The following is a 27365-nucleotide window of genomic DNA, read 5'->3' as shown; positions in this document are numbered from 1 at the left end:
GCTTCAGTTACGTAGCAGTGATCATTTCCATTCTAGTTGTAGAACTGCAACTTTGGGGTTTTTTTGTGCATATAAGCAGAGTTTGGTATTTTTTTTTTTCAACTTAATGTCATCATTTATAGCTTTGAGTATTTTAATGTAGTCAGTTCACTTACCTTGTTCTAATCCATTTACCTTTAGATATAGGAAGATGAACGGGCACACCTGCTGACTGTAATTACTTGCTCCTGGTGTCTTTGCAGTGCTGATCAATACTTTTAACATTTACTAGGATGAGCTGGGAATGCAAACACTGGCTAACGAAGCGAGCTGACCGACTCCGTTCCCCTCAGATGAACCCTCTATACAGAAATGTTCTCAGTTCTGCCTCTTGTCTTTTTCAGTGTCCAGTGGAAAAATTTTTTTTCCCCACTTGTTTATGTGAATTTTCTGGATGTTTCTAGACAATCTCATGTTCTGACAGGCGTTTTCCCTCTTGCTTACATCATTTCTGTAGCCTAGGATTTTTCTCTGAAAGATGAAATTCAGTACTTAAAAAGCCAGATATTTCTGTAGAAAAGAAAGTTACCTGCAGATTGAATATGTAAATGCTAGGTGTTTCTCTAGTGTCTGATAAGGTGAAGTGGTGAGAAAGAAAAAGGTCAGTGAGGTGGATTGAGTGAAAAAATCAAAATTATGAAGTTGCTCCTTCCTTATATTGGCATCAGAAGCTCTTGCTTGCTGGGTAAAATTACTAATACGGTAGTATGAGCAGAAATTTCTTTAAGCCGCTGTTAAAATATAGCTCTTATTTAGGAGATTAGACAAGAGTTTTATTCACTGGCAGAAGGATGAAGGTGAAATGCTAGTTACTCTAGTTCCCTGGTGTGACTCACCTGGCAGAACCTGTATTACTCTGATATTCAACCTTTTCTGGGATGGCATTTTTGGAGAACATTATGAATGTAAAATTTTCATAGGAGGTGGTAACATCATCAGATTATGGATCATTTGTTCTGTATGTGGCTTTATATTGTGCAAACTTAATATAGGTTTTCTAGCTCCTGATTGCTAATTACTTAAAGACTAAAACACTATTTCAGAGCACCTTTGGGATAACATTTGTTATTGCTCAGACAGCATGTACGGCCTGTTTGATTTTTTTTTTTTCTTATTCTTGGCAAAAATATAGTTTTTTATTCTGCACATTCATCATCTTTTTAGCAAATTGCTGTTAGAATGCACGGTTAGGTTTATTGCCACCATTGATTTTATGATGTGATCATGATTTTTCAATTGAGGTTAAGTGGTGTGTGCAGCATTGATTCCGTCATTTTTCTGGAGGTCAACCTGTTTGAAACTTCCAAAGCAAGGCGGTGCTTGACTTACTTTAATTGCATGTTAATATAAACTTCTAAACTCAAATATAGTTTTGCTTTTTAGACTACAGCCTGTTGAATTCTGTAGGAACAGTGGACTGTATGTTCAGTAGGGTGCAAATTCAATAATATACTAGTTATTGGAAGGGGAGGAGGGGACGCTAAAGATGTGGAGTAGTTTATTGCTTTAGGTAGTTGCTATTTTTGTCATTACTTGAAACTCAGTATGCATGATCTTTGAGAAATTATTTCCTGGATCAATTTAAATCAAGGAGCACAACCATATATTTACGTTGAGGATAGCAGCCTGCATGTCTGAATTTAAACTACAAAAGCAAATGGGTAAATAGCGCGTGTTCCTCCTCTGCTGGTGTGTTCTGCAGTTCCTGGAAAACGACATGATCTGGATAATGGAGAAAAATTGCACACAGATCATTCTAATTTTTGGTGGTGTTTTCCTCAGTCCTGTCTGCCTTTTCTCCCCAGACTGACTGCTGGGTTCATCGTGTCATTCTTAAGCTTTGAGAAAGTGCCTGAAAAACACTGAAACTCTGCTTAGGACATTACCTGTATTTTTCTTGAATGTTTTTCTGTAGGTGCATACTTTAAGCAGCATTTGGCTCTTATGGTAACTATTTAAATATTAATTTGCCAGCCTATTCTACACTTGAAAGTCACATTAGTGAAGAGGTACTCTTAACACAGAGTATTAAAATGAAAGAAAAAAACCTGGATTAGGTAAATTGACCTGTAAGGAATTGCTGAATGAGTTCCCACCCTGCTCTTTCATGATGGCATGTTATTGCTACCTTGCATATTTTGTCTCGTAAAAAACCTACTTTCTGGTACAGGGTTTGGAAACTGTCAAATGTCAAAGTAATATTGACTTGGGAACTCGTGTGCCCTTCAGCAGGAATTATTTATGTTGCCCCATCATAAGGAATATTCCTTAATGTAGTTCTGGGGGCAAATATCTCTGACTTGTAGCACGATTCCCCAGATGATTAGTACTTAATGACAGGCTGGTATTTCTTGATTTTTTTTTTTTTTTTTTTCCCCGGGTTAGTATTTTGTTTTCTGTATTTCCTGAGTTGCGTTGTTAGCAAGAAAACCTTAATTTTGAAGGGAAGTTAAGAGGGTGAAGGTGGTACTGCATGGAACCAGGAGGCGTTTTCTGTAGACGTTGGTGAAAAAGCTCCATATCTGACATTAATTTTGGCATGAAGGGGCTTCAGTCTGTTTTGTTAAACATAGTCTGCTTTAAATTCTTTCACAGCTGTCAGTTTTTGGGTAAACTTTTTACTAAGTGTGAAGTTACAGTGCTGATGAATATTAAAGATGTGTTTATGGCTTACATTATGAATTTAAATCTTTACATGTAGTCACTTTGTTTTTGTGAATTCCTCTGAGTGGAAATATTACTAATATTGTGGCCTGTAAGAGCATTGTTGCAATGCTGTGAAATCATGGGAGACCTAAATCTAATTCCTGGCCTTGGTAAAATATTTCCATATGTGCATTAGTCAAACAAAAATACTCCACCAAGTTTGTGATGCTTCCAAAATATCACATAGGGGATTTACATAGATGTGTGCTAGACATTGATTATCTCTGTCTTCTTGTGAAGGGTCTGGCCCTTTCCAAGAAAATGCTTTTGAAAATGACAGGTGGGAGCAATGCAATATTGAAGTGCATTGAAGAATTGGAAGATTTGGGAAGGCCAAGTTCAGTGGCTTTTCTGGTGATTGCTGGCAGTAGAAATCCCTGTGTTCACACATGGTCTAAACTCTTTTCCCAGCAAGAAGTGAGTTGGTTTTTTCTTTAAATGAAAATGGAACGTTGTTATAATGTGGCTGCGGCTGGTGTTGTCTTAAACTCTGGCAAATTTTACTACAATATTGTATTTATTGGCAACAAATCCCGTGAGCTGAAGAACCTAATATCTTCATCTTTTTTCATTGAGTATTGAAGGGTAGAATTCATTGTGTTCTTACTCTTTTTATCAAGCCAGGGATTTATTTCTGCTCAGGAACATCACCTAGGCCAGGTTTCACGCACACCACATTGCTTAAGTTAGTACTTTGTGGATCACTTAAAAGGCTTAGACATGTGGAAATGAACACTGAGTATGAAAAGAAATGGGCAAAAGAAAAGGTTCCAGATAATCTTATATTCGCTAATATCAGTTCCCTAAGATGATCATGTGAAGTGGTCTTTGTAATTGCTGATTTAATTTTCTTTTCCAAAAGTAGGTAGACTTTAAGATCTGTTGTTTGGGTGATCTAGCAATTCTTAAATTTAAAACGAAAGCTAGTGTTGGGAGAGAACTAATCTTGATAATTTTTAAGCTTAAATGTTCAGCATCACTTACCAGTTAAATTGTATCTGAACTATAAATCCTTAAACATTGGGACAATTACGCTGGTGATCATCCGTGGTGTGTGAAGTTACTGTGGTTACCAACATATGCAAATAGATCTGACTTTATTGTATTTATTTTCTACATATTACCAATGTGGAGCTGGGAGCTTTTGCTGCTGAGAATTTATGTCGCTCAGAGCTGTGATACAGTCAAAAGTTCAGTCTGTGATTTAGGGTTGTTGAGTGTCACTGGAATAGAAGTTATTTACCAGGCTCTGATAACTTGCTGGGAATTCACTATATTGCTGCAGTTTTAGTCACTATTGGTAACATTTAATTCCTGGCGTGTTGGGAGGAAACACTGATGAGTCAAAAATGTCTTGTTTAAAGAAGTCTTAACTAGATGGGGGTAGTGAAAAGGAGTAGTTTCTGACTTTTGTTACTGGAAATGTCTGCAACAGTGTCAATTCGTGTTTGTGTTTTAGTTGGGCTGGCAGTGATGACAGGCAGCCTAAAAAAAAAAGTCATCTATGCATTGAAAGCAATAATTGAGAAGCTGGTTTTAATGGAACTATTTCTAGGCCAGAGCTGCGTGACACCTGTTTTGTTGTCCACTATAGTCAGCTGTGATCTGATAAATACTTTTTTGTAGGGTGATTTCTAAATTGATCAGTTTATTTTTGCATGCTGTACTTGCTTAGCATTTTTACTTGTGATAGAAATAAATTTATAGGAAACTGAATGTTTGTGTGAAACTCTGCTGCTGAGGAGGTGGAAGCAAATTTGAGCAGTAAGTTGGCAAATCCCATGACAGTATAATACTTAAAATTGCACACTTGTGTACGTGTTTAACTCAAACTTTGTTTTACTATGCAAGAGGTCCTCTTGTATTACTTAGCAGTGAGGTTAAGGACTGTGTTTAAAAAAAAAAAAATACAAAACCGAACAACAACACCCAAACCCAAAAAATTTTGTCTCCTGAAGGTACCTGCATATTGTGTAATAATAGTGCATGTTTTGTTGTGTTTCAACCAAGAAGTTTTCGTGTCTTCACATCCTTATGCCACTTTAAGCAGAGAACTTTTCCAATAGAAAGAAGAAATACTTTATAACAAAATCTAGAAAGTTGGTGTTTTGGGGTTTTTTTTAACTGCTTTAGGGGGAAGTCATAAGTACATGTAGCTTTTTAAACATCACAGCCAGGTGGTTTGAAATCAGCATTACTTGCAGTGAATTTCTGGGAGTTGCAGGAGAAAAACTTATTTAGTTCTTTCCAGATCCATGGAAGAGGGTTTTTTGGTGGTGTGGTGTTTGTGTTGTATTTTTTTTTTTCCTTGGTTAAGGCTGTGTCCATTCCAGTGTCTAGGCTGGGCAAGAGTATCTTGGTTGATGCTTTGTACTGGCTGGTGTGATGATTCCACGTGTTGGAAATAATTGTCCCACCATGTCTTAGAGTCTTCTGTGAAGGGGGCTTAGTGGAAATTCTAGTCTGTGTATTCTTGATAGTCTGTTTTGGGATGGTTGTAGGAAAAAAAGAAAAAGTCGTCTCATGGGCAATGACGAAGGGCGAGCTTTGTCCGTTTTCAGTCAGGCTGTGTTTTTGTAGCACTTAAATGCTTTTTACAGTTTACTGGTGTGGTACCTCAGCGGTTTTCTCAAAGAGCTGTCTGAGTTCCAAGTGCTCTTGGAGACGCGTGTGCCCTTTTCTGCACAGCTGCTCTCTGAAGAGCAATTTGAATGTGCCAAGCAAAGCTTGTGTTTTGCATTTGTTTATTCTTAAGGACTTGTTCCTAAAGTCGTGTATTTCTTTAATAGTAGCTTCATGAAAATATTTAGGTTTGATGCAAATCATAGCAGCCTTAAACCTAATTTGCAGTATATTCTGCAAAGTCATCCTATTTCTCCCTCTTGAAGCAAAGAAAAACTTTCTCTTGGTGATTGTCATGCCTGAAACCACAGAGCTTTTTGCACAGAGAAGTCTTCTGGTAATACCAAGTGTGGGGACATCTCTGTAATTCCCGCAGAGATCAGCCAGCACTTGGTGCAACGGAAGTGACGGTTTCTGGGTTGGTAAAAGGAAAAATTATCTACTTCCAGCAGTTGCACGACCAGCGTCTGCGTGGCTAATAAAAAGAAACTTCCACTGTGTTCTGCCAAGAGTGTTTTCTACGCAAAACAGTCAGAAGGATCCACTTCTCTTATTTAGCGATGGGAACACTTACAATAAAGGCATAGACACTAATAGCCGTGAAGGAAGCCAGGTTATGAATTTAAGGCACACCAGTACCACCTCAGGACATGTTTGCGGTGCAAATAAAGTAGCTTTTAGTGTGGGATAGAATTGCCCACAAAGTAGCAGAGGTACCACAGCATCTAATTTTTTTTTTTGTAGTTACTTACCAGTGGGAGAGTGGTATTGGGAGCTCACTCCAGTATGAAGCCCTCACCTAGATCCAACTGCTCATCTTTTTTTCTCCTTTTGTGCTGGCACTAGTACTAATCTGAATTGGAGAACTGATCTGACTAAAGAAATTATTTATGCTAATCTTTATTATAGCTGCTGCTGTAGGGAGGGGGAGGATCAGGCGCGAGTGGGTGGAATGGTCTCCCTTGGCAGTGTTGTAGATTTATGCTAGACTAGATCTTGTATCCACAGTTTATGGTTATGAGTTATCTCAAACTGCATTTAATGGGTTGCTTTTTTTCAGAGGAAAAGCTTGCGTAAGACTATTTGGTACTTGTGGTAGCTCAAGGGCTTGCAAATATCTTTTGTAATGGCTTGTGAAAATTACGTGGAAAGTCATCGAGTTAAAGGAATTTTCACTTCTAAAGTTTCTCAGAGGTTTTAATCTAGGTGTCATATCTGAAAGGCTTGCCTCCAGGTACTGTGTAAGTGTTGTGTTGTACAGAAAAAGGACTTTACATGGAAAGAGACATGTGCTATTAGGATATGCGTTTGTTGTTTCCTGCTGTCTCATGACTGTTGGAATGCTTCAGTTCCTCCAAGTTTTTGAGCCCATAAATTATCCTAAACCATTATGGTAAATTGACTTTGTACATACAGATTTCTGTCTTTGTTTAATATTAATAAATTAACAACCCATGTATTTTTAAACATAGTTACAACTATATGGACACTGCTGTCTTTTCTCTTTTAAATTTCTTTTTAGCCTTAATTATGTGCGAGCTGCCCATCCCTTTTCTCTCTCTGCAGAAGGATTTTTATCTTGTCTAGCTGTACTGATTGAGGTTCTCTTTGGTTGTGGCAAACTGATCTTTGACCTGGAGAAGCAAACAAATCCACTTCTAAAAATATGGTCTTTGGGATCTGTCCCAGTTACAAAATGCCTGTTTCAAGCAGGGCATTATCTGACCATGTAACAGTGCTGATTCCTGCAAATGTTGCTCAACGTATGAAGAGCTTATCTTCTAACGTTTAAACAAATGTAATAGCATTGTAAATATAGTCATTCCATAGAGTAAATTGTCTTCTTGCATGCTGGAATAAGGTTCTATAAAGGAGAGAAACCGTACATTTTTACTGTTTTTATCTGCTTTTCTGTTCCTTAAGTATCTAGTGTAAGATACGTATGTCCTTCAAGTTTAGCAGGTTTTTTTCTCTCTTCAGATAGTAAAAGTTATTAAGAAATTCTTCAATATCCTTTTGCCTGTAGCATGGTATAGGAGATTGCAGGTAGGATTGTAGTTTCTAGGGGTGACTTAGCTTTGAGACTGGCAACTTGTAATAGAAATCTGCATCTCATCGATTCCCAAATTCTCCCCTTTGGTTTGGTCGGTTCATTTTGTCCCTGTTGCAATTAAAGACAGGGGTGAGATTTTTCTCCTGGAGTTGAGCCTCTTCACTCTGGGAACACGTTGAACTTAGATGAATGTTTAATTATGCAGATCGATGACCTGATGTGTCCTATTTTGAAGGGGTTAAAGCAAGAGGGTAGCACACGTCCATGTGTCATCCAAACACGTTTTACCCATGGGGGTGTGTGAATAAAGCAGCTGCAGGTCAGAACTGGCACTGTCATTGCTGTTAATAAATGCCTTGCTATGATGGAAACCAGCTAAATGGAGAGGGAACCTGCATGAAAATCCTGAGGTGTCTCTTGTGAAGCCCGCAGATGGATGGCCGCTAGACCAGTTCTCTAAAATGTACGTATTTTAAGGAGCCACCCTGGTCTAGCTCCTCGCTGTCTCCCCTGTCATGGCGTGGGGCTGCTTGGATACCACTGCTAGCGTGGTGATTTCGATCTGCGCGGTGCAGAAAGAGCGAGCTAATTTCTCTGTTAATGCTCAACCTCTGACTTGACTTCTTTCCCTTCTGAGCTTTTACATGAACACTTTTTCCTCCAGCCCTTTGTAGTAATCCAGATGCTTGTGTTCTTTCCCTCCTACACAGCAGATGGAGATGGCATAAGCATTTTGTTGACTGCTTCCTTCTTTTTACATAAGTTTTACGAGCTGGCGAGTTTGTTAAGTTGGATGTGGTAGAGCTCGTAAGCCCTGTCCAGCAGGTGGTGCATCATTATCTCACCAATAATTATATATTTTAGGGACTTTTTTTTTAGTTCTCAATCTGAGAGATGAGCTTTACCACGTCGTTACAGGAAAGGGGAAGGCAGATGCCTCATATGACTGTTGTGATGAATCTGTTTCATTTTAGCCAAAAAACCTATTCCGAATTTTTGTTCGCTACCTAAATGCTGTGCTGTTCTACACTGTAAGAAAGCAACTCGGAGGTGATTTTACTGGTTGAAGAGTTGAACTTCTGCTTTCTTGCGTGTTGTTCTAGTCTTGTAGCTCATGAAAAATACTTGTTAAAATTTGGCATGAGTTAGATGGTCATCTCCAACACTCCAGGAAAGCTTAAGTAGGTTAGCAGCTTGCTCTTTCCCTTCCACTATTGCCTGTCTACTAAGGAATAGTTTTTGGCTTACTGACTGTTTTACTGCTCATCATTTTAAGCTTATTGAAAAGTTCTTACCCCATTGAGGTGAATGAGACTGTTTTTTCCACTTCATTACAGACTTGGGCCTTACGTAAATTCATCTGTTTTAAATTTATTTCACAACTCGGATTTTTTTTTTTTTTTATTTCGCAACTTGACGCTCCATTTCACAACCCCAAGGCTTGGAGGTGTATTTTTATGGGTCCTGCAAAATAGTAGTGTAGAAAATTTTTAATAAAACAGAGTGAAACTTAGTCTCCGCCTGGCAATTTAGGTAGCTGCATGAAAATGTTACTGATCTGTGTGTATGACATATCTTATTGGAGATGTAAAATACAATGTGGCTGTTACTTAAATTACTTCTGGCTTCTCATTTTTTAGGAATATCTTGGTGGATAAACCCAATGATCAGTCCTCAAGATGGTCTTCAGAAAGCAATTATCCTCCCCAGGTAAGCATCTGAATCTCTGCAACTGTATATTAATGTTGTACAACTTAATGTACGCTGGAGTTTCTATTTTAAATGTAGGCTGCTATTTTTTATATTGACAACCTTTATAGGCTACTTTCCCTCAGTAAAATGCAGATTGTTGGTACATTAGGTATTTACATTTCCAGCAATTTGTGATCTTTCGATAAATACTTTTTCACGGGGGAAGTTTTGCGTTTCATCTTTGACAATTGTGGTTGTACTGGAAATAATTGAACCTTATGGTTAGATTAAGCTGCTAATGAGGCGTGCAGGTCCCCCTTTGTCAGCACTACTGGAAACTCTTGTAGTTTGCTGGCCTCGAGTCCTAGATCTAAGGAGCTTGTATTTGTTTATCCTAATAGTGCATTTAGCAATGTAGACTCTGTTTAAAGAGACACAAGTGTCACCCCTTCTGCTGGTTAAGCACCTTATTAAAATAAGATTTGTATTGATTTTAACATCTAATTTGCGCTTTCACTGTTAATTAGATTGTTAGATTATCCAGAAAAAATATGCTTATCCTTTTACTTAATCTCTTTTTCTTCAATAAGTGTGTTATCCTCCTCTTTATGCTAGATCTATGCCTTATACTCTGGTACTGTTTGAGCTTCTATATCTCTTATGCTGATTACTTTAAATTATTTTGTTTAAAACACTAATATACAGCAGTGTGTTGTGCAGTATCTCTCTCATGAAGAGTTCTTCTGCTTATCTACTTATTTAATCCAAGTATTCCTCGTGAGTTAAGTTTCACAGAATTTTTGTCTAAGTAAATCTTGCTACTTGGCTTTGAAGGTGTGTTAAAAATCTATAGTCTAGACTGGCGGCTCCCTATAGTAGCAGGTCATCTCATCCAACTGAAAAGCTTTCATATTTTTTTTCATGGTAGTGTTCTATACTGTTGTCTGTAAAAGTGGGGTGTTTTTGGGAGGAGAAGAACTATCCTGTTTATTCCATTAGTATGTTTCATAAACCTGCCTGAAGTCCAATATTTTTGATCATCTTTATGTCTCTCTGTATCTACTGCTCTTTTAACTTAATTTTTTTACATATATATATATATATGTATAGATAAACAGTGTAGGAATTTAATCTGTAATCTGAAGCCATTTTAGTCTATCTAGGAACTATTGATGCAGGGTAATGGGTATTTAGCATGTATTTTATCCCAGTCTGTACCATCCTTTATTTCCTTTCATGCAGGAAGCACATGTTTTTTGTAGGGCTCTCTTGTTCAGACGGCAGAGTTGGCTCATGGTGTAGCTTTGGACTGGATTTTTCATCTGAGGTGCTCTTAGTTGTTGCTAAAAGTTGTTCTTTCATTTTCTGAGCCATCCTGAATATTTTGTGCTTTCAAAAACCTGATTCTGGAGGGAGAATACATCTCTAGTAACTGTCTGCTTTAGAATATTCCCAGCCTATACTTAAAGCTGACAAGCTTTGATGCAAATTATATTCAGGCATGTAGATTGAGCAGGGAATAATTAAGAGTGGTAGACTTCTGTACAAATCACATGAACTTGTTAGAGAGATGTCTTCCAACAATTTTATGTGTATTGATCATGGCCTAAATGAAGATGCTGTTGCAAAACTACTGAATCCAACCCTGGGGAGCTGGGTACTGCTCTGCATGCTAAGCAAGTAGTTTAAACCAAACTTTTGATAGGAGAGAGGTGAATTGATGTTATACATATATATATATATATGTGTATATATGTGAGGTATCCAGATCTAAGGTCCTTTTATATGACTTGCAAAAAGTTTTTGTAGCAGCAACTGAGATTGGCAAAACAGTATTTGAGTTTTGTTCTGTGTTATTTAAAGACAAAACCGACAGAAACCTGGCTGCTGAAGTGGAAAAGGGCATCCTGCGGGATTCCTCTTACTCGAATCTCTGCATCCAACAGTGAGAATATAAAATGCTGCCCAGCGGCTCATGTATTCAGCAAGCCCAGGGAGAGAAATAATGTCTTTGCAGTGTCTCTAATATGTACTTTATCTAATTCTCATGCTTCTAACCTGAGTGTTTAATTATACATGTAAAGCATTTTTTACAGTGTAACTTTGTTGAAAAATTAACTGGGAAGAGAGAATGGGGAGTTAAAATTTGCAGAAGAGGCCTGCGTGCAAAGAATGCGGTTTTTGTTATTCATTATTTCTGTGTATATAGAGAGAAACAGTTCCAAATTGTGTTGTCTCATAATTGACAAAAGAGCTTCAGATTTGGTTGCGTTTTGCTCAAAAAAAAAAAAAAGGCAGCTAGTTCTTGCACCTTGCCCGTTGAAACACTGCCAAATTTTAATGCAGGTGAAACTTTTATACAGGTTTTCTGCTTCCTCATTCTTGCAGACTGAAGCTCTTAAGGAGTATTCTTAGCTTGGAAAACTTTAGTTGAAACAGTGGTTGGCCGAATTATAAGGGTGCTGAGAAGTTGGGGGGAAATCAGTTGCGTTATGTTAGAAGTTGGGTATTTCGTATTCCGAAAAATGATGACATATACATGACTTTTAATCCCCCAAATAAACATCATGTATCCTATAGAAAATGAAGTTGCAAAGCATTTTATGGCTTGTGTGCTGGCATCACTTCATTTAAAAATTGGTTGCTTTTGTGGTGACGCACTTGTTAGATGTGTGGGCGGCCATAATAGTCTGGGACAGGAAGCAAACTAAAACTTGGTAAAATAAAGCTTTCCTTGTTTCAGACTTAGTTAGCTGAAACTACAACAAGATACAACACAAGGATTAATGTTAGTCATGCTCGCTAGAATGTGCCACGAGATATTTTAATAAGCTGCAGCCCTAATTGTTAGTGTTTGTCTCATCAGAGTGTCTCACCTTAATGTAAGAGTTTAGTAATTCCTTGCCAGGGTGGTAGTGCTGTGCTGGCTTAGAGGTCAAAATATGAGTGAATCTGTAAATTTTGATTTATTCCCTTCCCTTGTTGAGTGAAACAAACTCCCTCCAGGCACCACTTCTTTCAGAACATTCCTCTTGCTGGGATGAGGATGAATCGGAAGAACATGGGTGGAGAAGCGGAGAATATGTTCAGTAGCTCAATGAAGATCCGTGCTTTGCAGTAAATGTGCCAAAGTCTGTATTAAACTTTTTTGAAAAGGGAAAGTAAATGAAAGTGGAATTTTAGACACTTGAAATGCTGCCATGTGGCTATATTTAGTCATGGGTTTTCCTAGTTTTATGGATATGGTAGAGTTAAATAATTCTTGTGGCCGTGAAAGCCACTGGTTGGTTATGAATGAGTGCCAGTGAAAGGAGATACACAAGACAACTGTTTTTCTGTTTATTAAACTAGATATCTTTCGTGAGTCTTGAAATAGAATGACCCAGAAATTATATATTCAATAACAAACCTGTTATATAGTAACCTATTCAGGCAGAAGAGGGCTGATCGTACTATTTTTAAACTGGTTCTAGGCTTACACAGGAAATGTGAAGCAATAAGGCTGGTAATGCTGAAGACCCCCAGGCCTGTGATAAATGCACATGGCTCCAGTGATGATCTGACTTGGAAGACTGCGTGCAGAAGAACATTTTAATTCCCCTAAGTGGTTTGATTAGTAACGTGTAGAACAAAAGGATAGATCTTTGTTTAGCCGCAAGCTTAATTGCAAAAGCAATGGGTAGGTTTGTGTAGTAGACAAGGGCAGCCCCTCTCGAGTGTCTTGGTTGTATTGCGTGTGAAAATAAAAACACAAAATGAGTTTTGTTACTCCCTAATACAAAAATGCTTAAGCAGAAATGCTTGAAGAGAAAGAAATTAATAAAATACAATAATGTGACTCTAATTGCACAGACAGCTTGCGTAGTGCAGTTGGGAATCTCCTCCAACGTGTTTGATGTGGAAACGTAAATTTTGAACAGTTAAAGAGCATATGTATAAAGTTAGTGACACTGTCCAAACAATTGGTTTCAGTTTTGCATCTGAGAAGATCAGTATTCCTCTCTTGATTTCTGTCCTGCTGTGTAGATCGTATCAGGAACTAATTTAAAGTACATTAATAAAATTTACACTCAGCTGTGTGATGCGGCAGCATGCAGATGGTTGTCATCAAATGGTAGCACAGACCAGCGCTTCAAAAACATTTGGAATTTTGCTGCAGCTCCCAGTGTGGTAGGACTGGATTTGCTTTTTTGAATGTATAGTAACAAACTGTAGAGGTGCTGAAGTGCCATACGTGACTTACTCTGCTCTTTTGGCATCTTCACATACAAATGCTTTTAATCATAAACCAAAAGTTTTATTCTTCTGATGTTTCATAGCATCTTTTTTGTAAGTGTTGTAATTTGAGGCTTAAAAATTAGGCTTGAGGTTTTTGCATAGTTACTTCAATTAGTGTCTGTGTGCTGTGTCTCTAATGAACAAACACTTCAGTTTATATTTGGAGTTTTGGAATACTTCATGAATACTTGGACATTAAACACTGATGTTGCTTATAGCAATAGGACAGAAAAATGTCATATCTCGATCTGTGTATTTGTCTGAAATCTAATAACTTGTTCTCTCAGTGTTCAGTAAATCACTTGATCTTCCGTATACTTTCATCACATCTTTCAAGGCTATAGAGAATAGTCTGTCACCTCTAAAATCCTGGTAGCAGTCCAAAAATAGCTGTGCAGCCAGCTGTTTGCAGCTCTTGAGGCAATGTATTTTTATCAACATTAGTGAGATTTGTAGCCTGTACCCACAGTGGCAGCAGTGTTATACATAAAAGCAAAAAATACATCTACGTATGTAGATGTTTAAGTTGCATTCATAGGTACAGGTATTAGGGCACAGGCTTTGAATCAAATGTGTCTTTTGCTTCAGATGGCAGATAAATTCACTAAAATATTGTGTTTAGCTTTTGTGGTTTTATTTTCTGTAGTGTCTGCCTGACTCGTCAAGTGATGGGATGTGTGGAAGCAGCAAAGAGAGCTGCAGAGTTCCTTCCCTGTCCGTAGGTTTAAGAAATCACTGCTGGCCGTATGGAGTAATTGCCATTCCTTGCTCCCTTCTAGGCATGTATGCCAAGATAAACAGTTTAACTGCAGTCCTGCTTTTCTCTCCCTTAATTTAGGGAAAAAAAAAATTGAATAATGCAGGATGATGTTTGTGCCAAGCTTTTGCAAGCCTTGCGTGATTGAGAAAAGTATGTCTTCATGACCTAAACATCAGGTTTATGATTCCAGCAAGATTAAGAATTGTAGTTGCTGATGCTGGTAGCGTTAGCTTTGCTTTTTCAGCTTCGGGAGAAATCTGCAGGGAAGATACGATGGTGTAGGAGGAGTTCTCAGACGTTGTTGTGTACTGTCTGTTCTGCATGGGAATTTTGGCAGCGGGCTGTGCCATGTATCAAGTACTGCCTTACTCATTACAGGACCATCCTTTTGCTCATCCCTTCAGTTTCTCTGCTTTAGACAATCTGTTTTCTGGATAGAACTTTTTTTTCTGAAGTTTGGGAAGTACTTTGAAACAAAAGCATGGCTTCCTGCTAGTTAAACTGACATTTAGGTTGATAGTGTGATCTGCAAAACTAGAAGTTTTTCAGAAAAAAAAAAAAAAAACAACTGGAGAAGCAACAAAGCATTCTTCTGTTGTACCGTGACAGTGCTATCTTCATTCTGAAAAATTTTAAGTTGCTGGAAACATCTTTTGGCAGTAAATCTTCCCTATCCAGTCTCCATTATCATCTGTAACCACTATATGTACTAGTTTTAAACTAAGCTTTTTGGAAACATAGTGAACTAGCCATTGAGATCACACGTTTATCCTGATGCTCACTAGAACGATGTCAGTGCTGCTCCGAGATTCGGATTTAATTGCTTTATAAGGCCATGACAGACTGAGAAATGAATGGATGGGGAAAACTTGTTCTGCTTTTCACCCAAAAGAAACACTTCTAGGGTACGATTGTCATCCTGAGGGAGCTGTTTAGCACAAGCAGGGTGATGCCCATGACACTTTAAGGGGAAATACTAGTCTTTATTCAGGAACCATTGAAAGCAGCCACATGCATGTAAATACTCTATGATGATGGAACAGGCTGCCCAGGGCAGTGATGAAGTCACCATCCCTGAAGAGGTTTCAAAGACACTTAGATGACATTCTTAAGGATGTGGTTTAGAGGTGGACTTGACAGTGATAGGTTAACTGTTGGGCTTGATGATCTTAAGGGTCTTTTCCAAGCAAAATGATTCTGTGTCGATGAAAGAGTCAAAATACTATGTCATGTCTGGTTTTGGCTGTGCTGCTGCTTAGAGGAAACAGTCACCAGCAGTGCCTGTGGTGGGAGGTGTCCCCCAACCCTTACTGACGTGCTTGTGCTGTAGCCTGGATCACAGGGTTTTGTAACAAAATCCAGTATGATGAGTAATTTTGATTCTGCACTTAGTCCCATTTCTCTGCGTACTGCTTATTTCTGAGAAGTCAGGGAAGGGAATTAAACATGTTGTTTTCAGGTATAAAACTGAACGTATTCTGCAAAACAGGATGTTTCCAGGCTCCCTCTAAGACCTGTTTTGTAGGAAAAGGATTGGAAGGGACCTCAAAAGCTCATCCAGTCCAATCGCCCTGCTGGAGCAGGAACACCCAGATGAGGTTACACAGGAAGGTGTCCAGGCAGGTTGGAATGTCTGCAGAGAAGGAGACTCCACAACCTCCCTGGGCAGCCTGTTCCAGGGCTCTGTTACCTTCATTGTGAAGAAGTTTCTTCTCATATTTAAGTGGAACCTCCTGTGTTCCAGTTTGCACCCATTGCCCCTTGTCTTATCATTGGTTGTCACCAAGAAGAGCCTGGCTCCACCCTCATGACACTCACCCTTTACGTATTTATAAACATTAATGAGGTCTCTCCTCTTCTCCAAGCTAAAGAGCCCCAGCTCCCTCAGCCTTTCCTCACATGGGAGATGCTCCACTCCCTTCAGCATCTTTGTGGCCCTGCGCTGGACTCTGTCCAGCAGTTCCCTGTCCTTCTTGAACTGAGGGGCCCAGAACTGGAACAGATCTTTTCATCCAGCAATGCTGGTGAAGCTGGTAGCTGGGACCTGAATATAAATAATTCATACACTGTGGAGTGGAGGGGGACGACGACATCTGTGTGAGGAGGGAGCAAATGTTCACAAGGGAGAACATTTTCATCGTTTTACGTGTAAAGCTCCTTTATTTTCTGTTGGTGGCTTGTTTTTATTTGGTGTGGTTAATAAGCAGTTGGTTCCTATGTTAGCCACACATCAAACTTAGTCTGTGTTCAGTGGTTAAATAGTGTGAGCCCAGAGAGGAAAAGTAATTTGGTGTTCTCTTAGCATGTGGAACATACTGTATTTATCTAATTGTGCATTCAGTTTAGGTTTCATTTCAGGCTGTAGTGGGTGTTTGAATCATCGCTCTCAGTAGTTTGATCCTATTTGCCAGATTTCAGGAAGTCTTGCATCCAACTTGAAGAAATGTATGTAAGCCCTGAATAGAAATGCCTAGGAATAGGTAGTTCAACCAAATCTTTTTCCTGGATAAGCTGCTTTTTAAAGTCATATTCCTAAAAAACCTTTGCTTCATTCCAGGAACAAAGGGGATAATATAATAATGGGCAGGACTCATCTTTCATTCTCTGGCTTTGTAAACTGAATTTTTTGAAGGCTGTAATGCTTCTCTCTTAGTGTGTTTTGCAGCCTTGGCTTTGATATTAAAATTCACTGTCCTTTCTTCCACAGTATTTGATTCTGAAACTTGAAAGACCTGCCATAGTCCAGAGCATCACATTTGGCAAATACGAGAAAACGCATGTCTGCAATTTAAAGAAGTTTAAAGTCTTTGGTGGGATGAATGAAGAAAACATGACAGATCTCTTATCCAGGTAAGATAATCGTAAAGCTATGATAATTGTAGAGACTGGACCAAAATGTTCTTCCCCTTCACTCCCAAGCAGACACATGGCTGACAGTGTAATAGAGCCATGGTTGTGATCCTGCAATTAGTTGCCCTTGTGTTGACGGTCAGGTCAGAGAGCAGCAATCCCAACGCTCACTCCAGGAAGCCTTCCTTATTCTGCTCTAACTGCAGAGCATTTGTGGAGAGCGAACTCTTGGAGATTTGGAAGAGCTGAGAGTGGGGTGCAACGTTGCTGGATTGCGATTCTTTTCTTCCGTGTTCTTGAGGTACAAGAGAAATGATTCCCCAGGTGCAGGTGATTTAAAGTAGCCTTTAAAAGCCCAAGTAACCTGCGTGGGTCAAGAACCTTGTTGCAGCTATAAAGGTCTAAACTAGTCAGCTGCTCTGCCTTTCTGCAAATGGGTAAATAAATCAAATAAGCAAATGGAAAACCCATGTTTTCCTTTGTTTACTTTGATTTGGTAGTTTTAGTGGTAGGAACTAAAGAAAGAGCCTTTTGGCTATTCAGGCTATCCAGAGCTTCTGAGTAGTTGCTAATGTAAATTTGTAGGGGCCTTTTAAGTACTCTTCTCTTTCAGAAAGGGAAATTATATTTAAATATCTAGGAGCACAAGAGAAATAAGTAGCAAGAACTAGTCTATTTCTGGAGGCCTACAGAAGGAAAGTCCATTTCTGGGGAATATATGGGTGTACATTGTCTGTACTCAAGCAGAATAGCCATGGAGAAACATGGGAAGTTTGTTTGTTGCAGGTATCCTTCAAGACCATATAGAAACTACCCACAACCTTTCCCACCCTTTTGCCCTCTTTAGATAGACCGGTCTTGTAATTTTGACTTTATTGCTGCTAGAATTAAGGGGAAAGAAGTCTTAGTAGCATAGTAATTATTAGTATCTAATGTCATTTGACTTGTACTGAAGTTTAATAGAAATCCATATTTTGGGCCCTGTCCTTGCATCTTCAGTAAAAATAGACTTAAGATTTTTTGATAAATTTTACTAAATATTTGCTGCTTTTATAAAGTAATGCCCATAAATGGATCACACAGCACTTTGGCAGTGTGATAATTCTGAGAGCTGGTCCATCTCCCTCTTAAAAACAGATCAGTGAGGTTCAGGCAGATTGCTTGCTGAAGTCGCAGGGTTACAGGCGCAGACGAGCGGCGTTGATCCAATGTTCTTTCCAAAAGCCACCAGACAGGGAGATGAGATGGCGGATAGCAGTCCAGGCCTTGGTCCAGCATGCGTACCTGTGATTCGTAGTAATATGAAACAAGCTTCGCATTTCAGGCGTGACCTAGATTGCGTTTATTAGCCTAGTCCTAAAATACAAGGTAAGATTTAGTAACCTTATTTATTTTTTCCCACAGTGGCTTAAAGAATGATTATAACAAAGAAACATTCACCTTGAAGCATAAAATTGATGAACAGATGTTCCCCTGTCGATTCATTAAGATAGGTAAATGCATTTTTTCGGCATTCTGAGTAGAAAATAATCTCTTATACTTGTGCCAGTCTTGGCACTTGTGACTTCATTGTACGCAGGCAAAATATCCACAATAGTTGTTCCGTTTCATGATCTTTTAGGCTGGTTAGATTGGAAAACAGCGAAGTCCTGTTACTAAGAAATAATAGCTTCATAATTTAAATCCTGGGGAATGAAAGTGAAATACAGTAATTTTCAGAAATACAGTGTTGAGTCAACTAATTGCTGGAGAAGCTGCTTACTGTCCTACTATAAATTGCTATTTAGAGCTTTAAAAAAAAAAATCATTAAACTCTAAATACTGTTAACAAGTTACAGCATTGACAACCTTAGAATTTGAAAAAGGTTGAAGTCTCTTGTTTTCCAACAGGCTCACGACACGTAGAGCAACAGCAGAACCCTTCCTTGTTCTCTTCCTGCTACTCTAAACATTCTGTCTCATCTCTGGCTAAAAACGGCATCCAGGGGCAAAGAAGAATTATAGCCTGTGATATCTAGTCTTGTTTCTCCGGTGAAGCTTTTTAAAAAGAGTGCTAATGAAGGTGACTTGTGATGGGAGCAGGTGAGGGTCTCTCTTGCTTCATGCAGGGCAGAGAGAACAAGTGTCTTACAGAGGCTGTCGGTGATACTGGTTGGATTTAATTCAAGAACTTAGAGCCTTTCAGCTTTTTGTAGTTCACTACATTTATCTTCCCCTTCCTACCTGCTGAGATAGTGAAAGAATGACTGGTTTTAAACTGGCTGTTGAAGGTTAAAAATAGATCAAGGAGGCAGTTGCTTGAAAAATGAGATAAAATCCTGTTGACTAATTCAGATGAATTTAGGGAGTGTTTTGAAGCATTGGGTAATTCCTTTGCCAAGACTTGGATGACAGTGACTGTAGGAGCTCCCCTTGGAGCCCTTTGCTCTACTGTTTCCTACACAGCTTTCTGAATCTCATGTTTGCCTGAGGAACTGAAAGCTTCAGGCTGGGAATCAAGTTACCTTTTGTGTGCCATGGATGGTGGTGTTTCCCATTCCTAGAGAAGTGGAGAAATTTGGTTTGTTCATTGGGTTTGGTTTTGGCTGCTACTTTTTGAAGTATCTGTAGCACTTGGCTTGAGGAAACCTCAAGAGGAGCAGAGGAATGCTTAAAGCTTGACTGCATCAAGAAAGTTAATTTTTTTTTTCTTAATGTATTCTGAAGCTTCCTGCATTAGATTTCTAGGAAAAATATTATTTTTCCATGTCTAAAAACCAGCAGGTAGTTACTGAAGGGCTAAAGGGGTGTATGGAAAGATTATCAGCCACTTCTCTGGATGCGTAAATTGTATTCCAGCAAAATGTGTTCTGATGTTATAAAGCGTAGCAGTTAAGTTGAAACTTGTTAGGAAAGTAAAATACTGATTAATTTCTACTACCAGGGTTTTTCTCTCTGATGTGACATGAGTAGTATTAAGAGTTACATGGCTTGTTTTGTTGAGATGCGTTCCTCATGCAGCAATAACAATTCTGTGTTACATACATTAATATTAGATTTGTATTAAACTGTCGCTTGCTCACTAGTTATGCTTTGAGATGAGCTTTCCTTTTGAGCTATAACTTTTCGTTTCTTGAAGCTATCTTCTATGAAGAAATTCCTGTGCTAGGACAGAAATTAAAATGGCCTTTTCACCAAACCTATTAAAACCTCGAGTTGATGGCTAGCGTCATTTTGTTATGAAATTGCGATAGTGTTTTCTGCTGTGAAACAACTGCAAGACGATGTTACGAAATTCTGTTATTTTTCAGATTCACAGCTTGAATATGTTTTCAGTTTGTTAAAATTTCCAAGCTGCTAGCCAAAGTAACTCAAAATTTGAAATACCGTGCTGTGTTCCTTGAAATGCTGCCAGTAAACATGAGACCAAAATCTGCCCTTTTGGACTTTTAGAGACTGACACCACAAAAGTTACTGTTATCAGTGAGGTTTGCGTATTTGGGGAAGTTGTTAGTTCGGCAATGACTTGCCTCGAGTATTTGCTTTATAATTCTGCAGATAAAGCATTCTGATCTATATACCACTGTTAACAATTAGGTTTATATGGGAGGGCAGGGCAGGAGAAACATCACATGCATAGATCGATGAGAGGGCAAAATACTTCCTACAACTTCCATTGCTCATGTATTAGAGGAAGTTTCAGACTCGTAGAAAGCAAAAAAAAAAAACCCAAACTTTTTCTCTCTTTTTGTCAAGAAAAGACTTGCACTCTTTTAATTTAATTAGTTCAACGTCAGTTCCTGAGCACTGAAATGCCCAGTTGCGCGGGCTCTTGACCTACTTGACATGTAATTTTTACGTTTCATGTAACACGTTGTTAAGAAACTTGGGGGGGGAAGATGATGTTTATCCAGACATCTTTTTAATGTGTGAGCTTTTGTTTCTGACTCTCTTTTTGTGGTTACTCCAAGCACAGATTTTTTTTTTGTACTGTGTCCTTGAAAGCAGAAGGTGGTGTTGCAATTGATTGCCATGAAAGAGCTTGAAGAAATGCCATTTGTGATTCTCGTGCCAGTTTGTTACTAGCATGGGAGTTATTAATGAGACTTCAAGATTAAGTTTTGGTGTAATAGAAATGAGCAATACTTTCTTTACGGAATAGTTTCCTGTGTTAGATGTATTGACTATGTCTTTACCTGCGTTTTTCCAAATAGACACTGTGTGTCTGCTGCCTGTAGATGAGGGACACATAAATCAGCTTGAGAGGTATTTGAAATTATTGTACTGTGCTTGGTGCTTCTGCTACTGTCCTCTCTAGTGTATAGGATTGGAGTCTTTGTCTAGGCAGAGCTTCCGATTTATTGAGGAATATCCCCTAAAATCATCCATCTGTGGGTAAAGAAATGTTTAAGTGGCCTAAATACCTTCTGTTTCTGTTGAAGGGATATTGATTTTGTGTTTTCTCTTCTGCTGGGCACCCCACTGCAGAGCGACCGTTCAGCTGGTCTGAACTTATATATGTGTTTCAGGGTGGATTGCTGTAGTACATGCAGCAAAAAAAAAATGTTGAGGTGACGTTATGGTAAAAACTGGAGAAATAACTGTAGCTTTAGGCTTCAGATTCAACACCTCTGATCATAATATGTTTCCGCCTCAAGGGTGGGGAAGAAACCAATATAGCAAACAGTGGATAGTGTAAGATGTGGCCTCTGTAGCTCTATTGCAGGGTAGGGTATTTACTGATATTTGGAAGATGTTTCTCGGCTGTTGCAGAAGCTCTAGTAGGTTTGTGTCTACCCAGGCTGTGGTGTGAGGTCTAAAGTGGATGAAGGGGATGACAAATGAAAACCAACCATTGGGAGAAGTGAGAAGAGAAATGGATTTGGATTCTGCAGAGCTTATATGTGCACACAGCATCCCAGACTGCTGTTACCTCCAAACTTTGTGCAAAAATAAAAATATTTGTGTGTCACGCTGACAAGTAATGCTTATTGCTGGTTGTGTAGCTGTTGTTACTTCCATACTGCACTTAGTGTCTCCTTGTTCCAGGTCTAGGTTAAATTGTACCTGATGTAAAAGGAGATTTGTCTGAAGATCTAAGGACACCTGTGAAGGCTTCAAAAGGGAGAGGGCAGAGAAAAGGATGGGGGGTGTCTCCTTTGTGAAGTCTGGGAACTAGGGAAGAGGTTCAAAAATGTGGAGATGATCTGGGAGAACACTTGGCCTTTGTGAAGGGATTAGAAATCATATTACCACTTCAACTCTTAAGCTTTGTTTCTTTTCCTGCACCTGTGGAGTAGTTTAAATAGGTGAAATTCAGTGTTCTCTGCCTGTGCAGCCCTGCATTCCCTATACAACATCTTAAAGTAGATGATTGTACCATGAAAATCTTTGATGTTTAAATCACCATTTCTGGTACTTTGTTTCTTTCTTTTAAACAAGACTTTGAAAGCTCTGAGGTAACTGAGGAGGGGAAGTGTCAGCAACTTGATGGCTTTGCATTTTTTTTTTTGTGGTGATAGCTACCTAGGATTCTTTTGTGTGTCCTGATAGATATTTCAGGCTGTACTTGGCTACCAAGACAAGAGGATTGTTAATTTTTTCCAGGAGAAGTCAGTATAAATTGTAAGAGGAACTGCTGAAAAGAAATAGAGGTGGACATCTCTGCTTTCTTCTGGAATGAGGTGGGAAAGTGGTAATGCTTTGGTTTGGCTTTTTACCCGGTAAACTCAGTGTTGTGAACTTGGCCTCAAGTTCGCTATCAGGAGATTTATGGTCTTGGTCCATCTGAGGTGGTCTGTGGTTTGGTTTGGTGTTTCAGTGCAAGGAGCTGATGTGTAGGTTTTGATTCTTTATAGCTGAGCAAATAGCAAATTTAACCTCGGTTTGATTTTTGGCCTCTGTTTGTGTCTGAGGAAAAATTGAAGGTGGTATTTTACTTTTTAGTCTTACATGTGGTATTTTGGCAGTCTGCTGCCTTTATAGATGGGATAACCAGGATTAAATTTATCTGTGTACTTGGATTTAAAAGTAGTGCTGTTTTAAGGTATTAAGGTACCATATTGGCAGCATTCATCTTGTGCAAAGGACAAAACTAAGCAAGAAAGAAGTTTCTTGGGCAGGGTATACAATGTAGAGGGAAGAGAGGTGACTCTTGGTACTTCTGACCAGTTCACTTCTCTCGTGTCTCCACAAACATGCACCTCCTAGGAACTGCTCTGAAAACATCTTGCTTTGTTTGCTGAGCAATCACATAGAACAAAACTATTTGAACAGGATGATTTGAGAGTTATAATGTATGAAGTAGCTACTTATGGATATTAAAATCAGTTATGAACTGCATATTCAAGGTCTCTTTGGATCTTTTATAAAAATCTCTTCTCCTGATGACCGTTCCCAGAAGTTGTCAGTATTTACTAATAGGTTCATAGGAATACCCTTTAGAATGTAGAAAATGTGTTTAAACATAAGCTTTGTGCCTGATTACATTGCAGAAAATGATAGATCTAGCTTGTTTGAAGTGTAAATACTTAAGAACCTTTAACAGCTCAGGAACAACTTTAAGACAAATTTTGGGTTTATTTCCTGAAGGAGTAGGCGAGAAAACCCTTTAGTTCAACAAGTTAATCTCAGTGGTATTTTATAGTGGTTTGAAAGACAATTTCTCCGTGGCAGAAATAGTTTCTGTAGAAAGGGAGGGAGTAGTGGATTCCATGCTGTTGCTGGTAGCTACTCATTCATCTCTAACACTATCTTTTCCTGTTTTTCTGTTATGGTCAAATAAAAAATGAAACAAAAGTATTTGAAATGAAACCACTTGATTTCAGTGTAGTTTTAAGGAGTCAGAGTTCACAGAGGTTTTCTGGGGATTGGAGTTGCTGCGAAAAGCAAAACCAAGTCTTAACCTGCAGATTAATCAATAGATCAGTGCAAGACCATAGATGTTAAGCCAGAGTGGTAAAGAAGCCTTAGGTGAGATGCCTGCAATGTGTTTCACAGGACATTTAATATTTTAAGTATGTTTGTTCCAATACGCAGATAAAACAGTATTAGCCAAAAAGCTGCACAGATTTAAGCTTAAAAAAAAGATACGCTTTTTAAATTGGAAAATGACAGTTTTCCCTCCCTCCCTCCTCCACAACTTGCAGACGTTACTAATTTTGTAAAATTTAAAATACCCAAGTTTCTTGTCTTCACCATTAGGGAAAGTAATTGTTGCTGACAAATGTGGAAATAAATGTACTGTTAGGAGCAAAGACTGTCGCTGGTATGCTCATGATTCCCATCCATGTCAAAGCTTGTTGCCTCTCTGAGCTGCTTTAAATGATAGTATTTTTGCTCTTTTGCTTGCAGCGAGCTTCTGCTTTGTAATGATCTGCTGTGTTAATGTTGCTTGGCACAGGTTGCTATAAATGACAACTTTAACATGACGTATTTGGTAATTTTCCTAAGCTTACTTAAACAAACTAGAATTTATGTCAAATCAGAAATACTGAATATTGTGTAACCTTTAGCAGAATTCTGTTGAAAGAGTACTATGTATATAGCCTGTTAAGACTAATGCAGTGGTTGTCTGATGTTTATGCATCCTTTTTCTCCTTTTCGTTTCTTCTCCAGTTCCACTCTTATCCTGGGGACCTAGCTTCAATTTTAGTATCTGGTATGTTGAACTTAATGGCATTGATGATCCAGATGTGGTCCAGCCGTGCCTCAACTGGTACAGCAAGGTAGGCCTGCATTTTAGTTGCCTGTTTGTTGGAAGATTTGTAGTCTCGGAATCTTGTGAAACTTCTCTTACTGGAATTATGTGACCTTTTCATTCCTTGAATATCAGCTATTAAAACAACAAACACGCGTAGTTAAAACTCAAACCATGTGGCTGACTTGTACTCTGAGTGAATCTCTTGGAATTGTATTTGCTGGTTGTGTTTAAAAAAACCCAACAAAACACTCCCCCAAAACCACCACCACAAAAAAAGCCACAAACCAAAAACCAACCCCCTCCCCCCTAAAAAAATCCCACAACAAACAAACAAACCCCACAAAAACCAACCAACCAAAAAGAAAAAAACAACCCTAACAACCTGTTAGGTAGACATCACAAGAAAACCGTGAAAGAAAGGCACACTGAGTCAAAATGGACAATTTCAGTAAAACAGTGTTTGTATTGGAAGTTAAATGAATCTTAACAAAACCAGATTCTTTTTCTCCCTCTTCTTGCCTTTTGATTAGTCGTTCTTTTACCCCATGAGTCCTTCTGTAGAACTACATGTGAGCTTAGAGCTTCTGGGTTACGTATGCAGCTTTTCTCACAGGGTATAAAAATGAGCTTGTTTTAAAGGGAATCCATGTTGGTGTCTTTCCTGTTGCAGCTCCTTGCACTTCTGATGTTTCCCTCTTAGTGTCTTTTTGCTGAATATTGTGGAACAGAAGGGAGCTGATGCCACTGGACTGAGATGAGATGATTTATACCATTTGTCGCTTTGATAGACAGAAAGTTCAAAGGGTTCTAAACATTATTTATATAAACTATATTTAACTGCGTACAACAGATGCCACTCCTGTGGGAGGGAAGTGCACGTTGACAACCAGAATTCATTTTGTGGCTGCTTTTTATGCATGGATCTTCTGGAACAATTAATGAAATTCATATTGTGTTGCAGAGAAGACATCCTTCCCAGCTGAATAAGACTTGGTAGTGGAGCAGCATATCTCTGCTTCCAGAAAGAAAAACTTAAAAGAGGATAAAGACTTTTTCATTGTAGTGTTGAGGCTCCCTCACCAGTTTATGGTGTTGCAAGTATGGTCAGGAAACCTCGCGGCTGTGCTATCTGGCTCATACTTTGTTATACCAATGTCACAAGCCGCTCCATGGAGCATTTTAAAACAGCACTAACAGCACAGTGGAAGTTGCTTGTATCTGCTTTCTGATTAAAGTGGTATTGTGGTCATTAGTCTCCTGATTACTGGTGTATGATTCTGAAAAGTCCAGTTGACAGAGGCTGGTGATGCTTTTCTGTGCACATGGTGGTGTCTCTGGCATTTTTGACCAGTTGCTGCAATCAGGATGCTCCTGACATCATCATCATCAGAACCATCTGATGATGACGTCAGCATCTGTTTTGTTCCCTCTTATCCCACGGAATCGATACTTTTCATGGCCAGCGTGTATGTAGTGACAGCTTCTTCAAGGGGTGCCAGCATTGTTCTTCTGGAGCTTAGAGCCCTAAAGCAGCGAGGCAGAGACTTGGTCATGATTGTTTGGGCTCTACTGGGAGCAGTTGCCAAGTTTTTGGTGATGAGTGCATGTCTCACTGATGTTCTGCTCTTGCAGTCCTGAGAGGCCACTGTTGCCGGACCCACATAGGAGGATGTATGTGCTGACCCATATTTGGGGAAAGGCAGAAAGGCTGACCTGTTTCTTCCAGTTCTTTGAGATGGTATGAATATTTTCATGTGTGTTCTTGGAAGCCAGAAAGGCTCTGAATTCTAATAATTCTTTACTGCCTGAGACATCAGATGAAAAGAAGGTTCTGCACGAAGTTGCCAATTCTATTTGTTGTGTGTGCTTCAACCAACAAAACTTCCCTTTCCTGGGGGGAGTGGAGTTGGGGGCAACAGATAAGGACTCAAAGCAGCAGCCACGTTCCTCAGTTCCCTCCCTGCTGCTTTCTCCTTGCTGTCCGGCTCAACCTCCTGCCTCCTGAAGGCCTCACTACTTTGCTTCTACTCAAAACTGGGCACACTTTAGTAACTACTTCACGCATTGGAACAGGCTGCCCAGGGCAGTGGTGGAGTCACCATCCCTGGAGGGGTTTAAAAGACGTGGAGATGAAGTTCTTAGGGACATGGTTTAGTTGTGGACTTGACAGTGTTGGGTTAACGGTTGGACTTGATGATCTTAAGGGTCTTTTCCAACCTGAATGATTCTGTGATTCTAACAAGTGGCAGTTTATCAATGGCTGTCACTTTTGGTTTTGATAATGAACACATAAATGTTTTTAATTCTGCTGGTGTTTGACATTGTTAATGTCTTAGTCTCATACACTTGTTACGTTTTTAACCATGGGAATTATTTACAGCTTCAGATCAAAGCTATTATTTGGATTGTCATCTCTTTAAACCTTTGTGACAGCATTTAAAAAGGAGCCTTTTATATACTTTTTATACATCTTTTTGCATAGAAAGTTTTTGCATTTAACTTCTGAAGTACAACCGTGGTGTCACAAATCCAAACTTTTTTATTATTGCATCTAGTGGCCAACATGCATCCAACAGCCATTGCATGTTTTATAAGCCACGTCTGTCAGTCAGTGGAAATATGCCAAGTCCGAATTTTGTCTGATGTCTAAACTAGAGGAGCTGAAAGTGCAGAAGCTGGTTATT

At 39.0% G+C, this 27365-nt stretch overlaps 1 protein-coding gene across 2 annotated transcripts in view; it reads left to right on the top strand.

Moving 5' to 3' along the window:
* The window catches only part of MKLN1 (muskelin 1), a 108386-nt gene that overhangs the window by 5959 nt on the left and 75062 nt on the right, over window positions 1-27365 (top strand). The window contains exons 1-5 of one of the 2 annotated variants that reach the window (XM_065636338.1): window positions 7808-7883; window positions 9061-9130; window positions 16858-17000; window positions 18405-18493; window positions 24597-24706. In XM_065636338.1, coding sequence (XP_065492410.1) covers window positions 7882-7883; window positions 9061-9130; window positions 16858-17000; window positions 18405-18493; window positions 24597-24706 — 414 coding nt within the window. In that variant the 5' untranslated portion in view covers window positions 7808-7881. Of the gene's footprint in view, window positions 1-7807; window positions 7884-9060; window positions 9131-16857; window positions 17001-18404; window positions 18494-24596; window positions 24707-27365 lie in introns of those variants that run through there. The other variant, XM_065636328.1, reaches the window with a different exon arrangement.

The sequence above is a fragment of the Caloenas nicobarica genome, chromosome 1, assembly GCF_036013445.1.
Source record: "Caloenas nicobarica isolate bCalNic1 chromosome 1, bCalNic1.hap1, whole genome shotgun sequence".
Classification (NCBI taxonomy): Eukaryota; Metazoa; Chordata; class Aves; order Columbiformes; family Columbidae; genus Caloenas; species Caloenas nicobarica.
The sequence above is the reverse complement of the archived record's forward strand: the minus strand, read 5'-3'. Positions and strand labels throughout refer to the sequence as shown.